Source organism: Ostrea edulis, chromosome 4, assembly GCF_947568905.1.
Source record: "Ostrea edulis chromosome 4, xbOstEdul1.1, whole genome shotgun sequence".
Taxonomy (NCBI): Eukaryota; Metazoa; Mollusca; class Bivalvia; order Ostreida; family Ostreidae; genus Ostrea; species Ostrea edulis.
The window spans coordinates 39860641-39869153 of NC_079167.1; the positions used below are offsets into that span (position 1 = coordinate 39860641).

At 37.4% G+C, this 8513-nt stretch overlaps 1 protein-coding gene across 2 annotated transcripts; it reads left to right on the top strand.

Annotated features, from left to right (window-relative positions):
- The first annotated feature begins 4008 nt into the window (after positions 1-4008).
- On the top strand, positions 4009-6325 carry LOC125671197 (uncharacterized). 2 transcript variants are annotated; one of them, XM_048906723.2, is made up of 5 exons: positions 4009-4143; positions 4958-5085; positions 5469-5619; positions 5807-5937; positions 6064-6325. In XM_048906723.2, exons 1-5 carry the CDS (start codon positions 4109-4111, stop codon positions 6309-6311), a joined length of 693 nt encoding a protein of 230 aa, XP_048762680.2. In that variant the 5' UTR covers positions 4009-4108; the 3' UTR covers positions 6312-6325. The 2 variants fall into 2 exon arrangements, with proteins under 2 accessions (XP_048762680.2, XP_056018599.1); XM_056162624.1 differs by having other exon boundaries at positions 6113-6325.
- The last annotated feature ends 2188 nt before the right edge of the window (positions 6326-8513 follow it).

Genomic DNA, 8513 nt, shown 5'->3' on the forward strand with positions numbered 1-8513 from the left:
TCATCTTCATCCACACGGGACTGAAAGAAGTTGATAGTTTTGCTTTTTGAGACGATTCAAATGACGCAGGAGAATCCAGGACAACAGGATATGAACAGGTGACAAGTGAGTGAACTCTGGTGATACATGTAAAAAAAAAAAAAAGGGGGGGGGGAAGTGATCCAGGACAACAGAGGTTGTGAACCAGGAAAACAAAGGTTGTGAACCAGGAAATCAAAGGTTGTGAATCAGGAAATCAAAGGAAAGTGGTTCAGGACGAGAGGTTGTGAATCAGGAAAACAAAGGTTGTGAACCAGGAAAACAAAGGTTGTGAACCAGGACATCAAAGGAAAGTCATTCAGGACAACAATAGTTGTGAACCAGAAAAACAAAGGTTGTGATCCTGGAAAACAGAAGTTGTGAACCAGGAAATCAAAGGAAAGTGGTTCAGGACGAGAGGTTGTGAATCAGGAAAACAAAGGTTGTGAACTAGGACATCAAAGGAAAGTCATTCAGGACAACAATAGTTGTGAACCAGAAAAACAAAGGTAGTGAACCAGGAAATCAAAGGAAATGATTCAGGAGAACAAAGGTTGTGAACCACGAAAACAAAGGTTGTGAACCACGAAAACAAAGGTTGTGAACGAGGAAATCGAAAGGAAAGTCATTCAGGACAACAATAGTTTTGAACCAGAAAAACAAAGGTTATGATCCTGGAAAACAAAGGTTGTGAACCAGGAAATCAAAGGAAATTATCCAGGAGAACGGAGGTTTCGAACCAGGAAAACAAAGGTTGTGAACCAGAAAATCAAAGGAAAGTGATTCAGGACAACAAAGGTTGTGAAGCAGTGACCCAGAACAGTGATAAATGATCGAGGACAACAGAGCTAATTGATTCATGTCGGCCGTGACAACAACAGTATATGACCCAGGATAATGATCAAAGGAAAGGCCAAAACCGAACAACGTTACCTATATACATTTACTATAATATATAACCACTTTTGTGGTCGACGTCTTTCATTGAAAATATAATTTTTTAACATGTGTATATTGTGAATTGGTGAACTTCAGCTGATCGAATTCAGACGTTGCCCAACCCATGATCCACTAGACCAATATTACCGGGCCAATCTTTAATGACACTTGTAATCGTTCACAAAAGAAAAGAAGATTCTGTCAAAAATTGTATCTATAATATATCTCAGGCTTTCGCTCCCTGTTTTTGTTAATCGAGATATACTCGTTTTCAGGGATGTTTCCCATATGTATATTCATCTTTAGGGTGCAGGGGGTCTATTTCCAGGCCTAAACCGTAGCTCTTCCCACGCTTCCTTTAATTATATATCCAGTTCGGTTTATTAGCACAACACCATACGCTTCACAGGCATGTATTAATAAAAATGCATCACATACGTGTACATGTAGAAGAGATAAGAACATTCGTGAAAGGTGAAGATAACGAACAGTGATCAATCTCATAACTCCTATAAGCAATACAAAATAGATAGTTGGGCAAACACGGACCCCTGGACATACCAGAGGTGGGATCTGGTGTCTAGGAGGAGTAAGCATCCCCTGTCGACCGGTCACACCCACCGTGAGCCCTATATCTTGATCAAGTAAACGGAGTTATCTGTAGTCAATATCAGTATGCCAAGAACGGCCTAACAATCGGTATGAAACACGTCAGAGTGGTGTACCAACACATATTATACCATAAGTATACTAATATAAACGTATGTACATATATATTGAACATTCAATATATTTTTTACATTATATCATGATATACAATTGATTATATGCGCTATGAGCATACATTTTTTTCTATGGGCAGTATAGCTCTTTGAAGAAAGATACAAAAATGTGAAGTTTTCTGTTTCTAAGGCTAAGTAACTGAACAAGCTTAAAGGTAAATTACCTTGTCCAATAATATTTTTATGTATATACTATACCAATGGACATTCCAAGATAAAGTGATATTCATCTTCGATCACATACTGAATAATTTGCAAATATGTTGAGCACGTTCTGTTTAACGACCTTGATTTATAGCCAATTTATGTGAATTAGCATACAATGTATATTTCAAAAGATAGTGAATAAGGTTTTCCTGCATGCTTTTTCTAAGACAATACTGTTTATCGAAAGTATCCGATAAGCATTTGTAAAAAAAAAAAAAACAAACCATTTAGAAGAGTTTTTAAAAAAAAAAAAAAAAAAGTAAGTTCCTTTCTTGGATAAATATATCTGGCAGCCTTTGTTTTGGTATAGCAAATCTTTTTGTGGTTGTTAACACATTGTGAATACCAGACATTGTTGAAACCAAGAGAGCATAACTTATCCTTCTTCTTAGATACCCATGAATTATGATATGGATAGACCTACATTTCATCATAGTAATTTTTCAATATGCAATTCTGAGTTATTTAAGATTTTGACTTAATACTTCAATATATGTCATTTTCTGTGTATTAAAGGTTCACGACCCACTTCTGTATAAGGCATATTATTTGAAATGGAGTTTTAACTTTCAATATCAATATACAAAACCGTGTGTGAACCTTCTCAATGTCCTTTCCTAAATTGAAACCCCATATATAGCCCCCTACAAACAATGAAGACATTTATTCCTTATATAACATTCATATTTTAGGTCATTTGAGTCACTCAAGTGACCAATTGCAATCTGCCCCCATCCATCATAGTTTTAGATTCTTAACCCCATTTTGATAATTACTCAATTAATTATTTTCAAATGATTTTGTATAAAGACTCTTTAGGGTAAGAAAAATCTGTAAATTTCATTACTTTTGCATTTCATGGGCCATATATGGCAAAAACTGCCAAACTTTCACTATTTTTCGAGAATAGTTTTACACATCTGAAAGGAAAACTGAATGCACGGTTAGGCAGAGCAACCAACCCTCTATCAAAGTTCCAAATTTGATTATCCCCAGAACAGGGGTTCAGTCTCTAGGGCGGGGCCAAAATGGGCACATAGTGTTACTGTCTGCAATATTCTCTACCATTCTTTTCTTTTGTTGATGCCACATAATTGGGACATATATAGAGAAATATATCTTCTGGCTCGATAATAAGTGCCTTTAACAAGATGTAACATTTCATTTTATGTTTAGTTATTATGCTTACAATGCTTGCTGTCTCTGTATCAATAAGATATGCTATCATTCTATAAAATGCAGTTAAACAAGATTGACATTTTTGCTGAAAGACTTTTGAAATATCGGTATTTGTTATGGATGTTCCTGTACCCATTAAGCCCCGTGCAACTCATTTGTGTATCAGTTTTCATGTGAAGTTGTAAAGTCTATGGTTTTATTTAAATACAGTGATTATTATTGAAAAAAGTAGTGACTAAATGTATTAGAATTCGATTTACATGCCGATATGAACATATGACGGAAGAGAATGTCAAACCAGAACTCTTGTTTGGCTGTCTTCCGAGTTCTGACTTGTTGCACGTGCATGTGTCCAGTGCGTGCGGTCTATGCTTTCGGTCGTATAACATGACTTTTCACTCCCCGGGCACGGTTGACCACAAACATATCTTTAACGGATTGGTCCAAATTTATAGTACAAAATACATTAGATGCATAACGAACGTAGTACATCTGAGCATACATTGAACAATGACACCTGAGATTCTGTATTTAATTGTATTGTTTATTGCCTCATCTGAAGGTAAGCGTATTTCATTTTTATCCAAATACTTTTTAAAAAGGTGAGAATTTCTGTAATCACTGACAAATATATTTTACAGGTAGACATTTATTCTGAAAATCGTGCTTTCCCTTCTTCTTTGATACTCGACTCACTCAGGATTAAGTAAAGGAAGTTTCTTTCAAATTCACTGCTTTATTGGTTTTAATGCTTTCTGTTGTTTAGGTGGGTTTTTTTTATCGCGCTTACATGAAATAAAAATCTAAGATATTTTGAAAATAAATACGTATGTACATGCAGGCTATTTTCACACGTGTTGTTCAAGCGGATTTTCTTTTCAGGAGGAGAGATTTTGACAACATGCGATTTAGTAGGGTTAAATCTATGCGCTTGGAAACTTGGACAAAATATCAGTCAAGAATACCACGGGGAACTCTCGGCCATGCCCTCGCCCAAACAGGTGTCGCTGCTTTGCAGGTAAATCTCGCTTGTATGTACGAGCATGATCAGATGCAAAATACTTCAATAGCCATTTTCATTTTCAGGAAATTTATACATGTTTCTTGCCATTCATGCTAAATGTATGTGAAAAGTTTTGTTTTAATTGGGGTGTTAATATTCAACGGCGGTGTTGTTTTCTATCTACCATTCCAAACTTCTAAAGAAATACCGGCACCATGTGTTATAAGCAGAGAGCGTATACAGAGAGTGCACGCTACACCGAACACGCTGATCTGAGTGTACCCTCAGATCTAAACCTTTTATCTGCATCACAATGAGACACTGCGCGTGTTGTGCTAGTTAGTAATATATGCAATAATCTCGAGTGTTGGAACAGGCGCTAGTTAGGTAATCAAAACATATTTTATATAAGATACTTTATTGCAATTACGACCCCAATATAGATATTTTCTCATAAGAACTATTGCTTATTGCCTCAGTCCCTTGTACATTCAGATATTGCATAGGTTAGACCACATGTTATGAAACCATAAAAATAAATTTGGTGCGATATTCGACATAAAATAGAGAATAGTGTGCATGAGGAAATATTTGGGTTTTTTTTTTTATTTAATATTTCATCAAAATTTAAATGCTTCGCCAACGAACTTTCGTTTTACTTTGTAGTCCTATTCTCAAAGCAGAGAATAATTTGCATGAAGAAATATTTATTTAGATGCTTCATTAAGATATAAAGGCTTCGCCAACGAACTTTCGTTTTACCTTGTAATCCTAGTCTTTGTGATACATGTACAGTATGTATATCACATTACAACATGGCCACTTGTAGATTCCGACCCGAGTACAAATTGTGTTATGAAGGGAAACTGACAGGGTGTAGTCTCAATCTCGTCTACCTCGCTACCCTGGCAACCACCCAGAGTACCTCCGACTTCCTGTGTGGGGAGGGCCACACAGGTAGGACAATGATTTTATTTACAATAAAATGACCTTTCGCATCATAAAATGTTACCAGGCCTGGATGTTACAAAACTTACCGTACTCAGACTCAAACTCAGCCATGTTTGTTTTGAGTAAAACTCTGAGCAAGCTTTGAAGCATACTCTAAAAATCTTGAGCATGTACTCCATTTGGGTATGAGAATGATTTTATAAAAGTTTTATAACCTTCACTTTTATGACTACGATTTAGAGCACGGAGTTTGAGTATGAAAACGTGCTCAAAAAAAGTTTTATAACCTCCTGGCCAGGTTTGTTGGTGTTTTTTAAAATAAAAACTTACATGAATTAATACTTTACATTCACTTTCGATAGCCTGCTAGTCTTTAACATTGATTTTAGATTTGTTGCAAAATAATGCATGCTGGGAAAAGTCTTTTGTTCGCAATTCAACCAACCACTGCAATAAAGTGTATGCCAACAGCGCTCAAGAACTCTTAAACAAAAACAACCATCGACAGATGTCACAGACAGAAATTAACACCTGGTGCAGGTATGCATTACACGGTACATATAAATACATGTATGACAAATATGTTTTCACTTTATACTATACCAAGGCGCAGGTCAGATTAAGTGCTCTCTGCAAACATTTTAAAGCTGTATGTAGTTTTAGACCATAATTGAAAAACCGTGTTTCCTATTAGAACTATATAGCATATGTGTATATTTGTCTTTAGCATCATAAACATATCGTCCACGTGCATGCACGATACTGTCCTGGAGAACTGTGTCGCGGAAGCTACGTCATTTGTCGATAAGATGATGCAAAAGGCAATGGAAAAGCTGGTGTCATTTCTCAAGTGCCAAGGTAACTCTCATAAAAAGGACAAATATATTGGACGTGGAATGTAAATTATGTGTCAGATATACATGTACTGTAAATAAGAAATAAATTTGAATAAGGTTTAAGCTGAATTTAGCATTTGTATCATAGTAGGCGAAGGAAATTTGCATGCTTCCAACAACGATACCTTTCATAATAGCTCCGATCCATCGACTGTCAACAGACAAATTCAGTCCCCACTAGCAATCAGTAACAGCGCGTCTTCCCTGGATGTTGGAAACTTGGAACTCGGATACCTGAGTAAAGCGGATATACCATCACTGTTCAGAGGCATCACCAGTATCGTGTTCATATTAAACTTTTGCTTGTGTAATATATACGAGATGTCTTTTGAATAAAAACAATATTGATTTGGTGTTTCTTTTTAAATTGATTGAGTGCAAAACATTAGGATCAGCTTGGACACTTGTCGGAGAGACTGGGGTGAACACTACACGTGTACGTGTGCACATTGAGTATTGTAGTTCTTGAGAAGAATGACCCAGTCCTGATCCGGGATTCATGTTATGGATAAACTTAAATGCACACTACACGTCTACAGAAGTACAGTGTTTAATTTTTTGTAGAATCAATATTTGAGCCGATTCGCGTATCGAGCTTCTCCTTAATGGGATCGGGTCCGTTTTGCGTATTCACCGCTTCACTACCACCCTAGCTCATACGCAACTGGATATAGTTTGACTGGCAGTGTATTTTTTATGAAATATAATCATTGTCATGCACATAAAATTCTTAATAATATCAATGGAACACATTGTTTGTGAAAGAATGTGAAAATATTTAGAATCAGGCATCGACATAGCAGGTCTGCAACTGAATACAGTTGGGAGAAGGTGAGACTCTGCGGATATGAAAGACACAGCATGTCTTTCATTGAGTTTAAGATTTGTTAACATGGTTAATAAAGATATGCATGATATATTCAAATTTAAGCCAAACAATAATGATGAAAGACTTATGAAGTCTATGGAAGTGATGATATTTTAATCGTGCATGAATATACGGAGAGAGAGGGTTAGAAATAATTTCCTTTAAGTTGTAGTATAGGAACCATTTTAATATATGCGGAAGATCATGATAGTTATTTGGTCCAGGTATATAAGGCTCTATTCAAGGTAAATTGGTCATCGACGAGCAATAAGCCAGTTCGAACACGTTTTTTTCCCCTTTTTGTGTGTGCATCTTACATTATATTTTGTAGATTGTATTTGACGTACTTCTACACTGGTATTAAACTGACGATATCAACGATCGTTACTATCATCCCAAGATGGCGGAAGGAAATTCCGGAAAGACCACGTTTCCTTATTATATCTATTTGTATTGTTTATTTGCGAATGATATGTAGGTAGGAAATATCATACACTAGCAACAATTACGATCAGGTGTTATTTTATCTTTTATACGGCTCATATGAACAGAAAATTCGTCGTTGAAAAAACAGCGAGGATGATAGTAACGAAAGTTCTTGCGTTACTATCATCATTCATTTCCATTCCTGTTTGGTATATGTTGTCCACGATTCACTGTTGTACAGTAGTGTACTGATGATACATGCCTGGTACACTGACAATTTGGTAGTTGCTGTCAATTTGGGACTTTCCACACATATGATACGATAGGCGACCTAGCCTAGTTGCAGCATTCCCGATGCGCTGCCTGATCTCGACATCCAGGGACAGGTTATCGTTGATGTTGAACCAAGGTATGTGAATTGATGAGCAACGTCCAGTTGGTAATTGTCGATGGTAATGACTGGGGGCTGTGCACATTTTGGTCCATCACATTGGTCTTTTTCAGGCTAAAAGTCCTTGCAAGCTTGTGAAAACCTGTCCATGAGACACTGGAGGTGCTGTTCGTTGTGTGAAGCAACTGCAGCGTCTTCAGCAAAGAGCAGAGTGCCTGACGAAAGTCTCACGTACCTTGGTCTTTGCTCTCAGTCCCACGTCCATCCGTCCTGATGTGTAAGTACACTTCCTCGCTGGATGTCCCAAAAGCAAGTTTTAACAACAGCGAGATGCCAAAAGGGTGGACGCCAGGACACAGCCTTGTTTCACTCCGCTCTTGAGTTGAATGGATCTGGTATTCTACCTTCATACTGGACAGCTGCCTCCATATCGTCATGGAAGGACCTGAGAAAACTGTGGAGCTTTGGAGGGGCATCCAATTTTCAGGGGGTTGAAGAAACCTTCCTTACTGACCAAATTATATGCTTTGGTGAGGTTGATTAAGGTTATGTAGAGATACTTCTGCTGCTCTGCACTTTTCTTGTAGTTTGCAGAGGGAGATCATATTCATTGTGGAGCGTTCTGCTCGAAAGCCATGCTGATCTGAGATTCTGGATATACACGTTCAGCCAGCTTTTGGAGACACACAAGGATGAGGCGAGCATAGAGTTTGCCAACAATGCTCAGAAGGGAAATGTCCCTGTAGTTGTTGCAGTCGCTTCTGTCACCCTTGTTCTGGTACAGAGTGACGAGCTTGGCGTCTCCCATATCCTGTGGCAAAGATCCTTCTCTCCAGCATTGGCAAAAGATGTC

What these genes read in the sequence shown, in the direction of transcription:
- LOC125671197 (XM_048906723.2), top strand. Translation starts at nt 4,109, where the DNA reads ATGCCCTCGCCCAAACAGGTGTCGCTGCTTTGCAG. An exon ending in GTGTGGGGAGGGCCACACAG is followed by an intron (nt 5,086 to 5,468) that starts GTAGGACAATGA and finishes CATTGATTTTAG; the next exon opens with ATTTGTTGCAAAATAATGCA. An exon ending in GAAATTAACACCTGGTGCAG is followed by an intron (nt 5,620 to 5,806) that starts GTATGCATTACA and finishes ATTTGTCTTTAG; the next exon opens with CATCATAAACATATCGTCCA.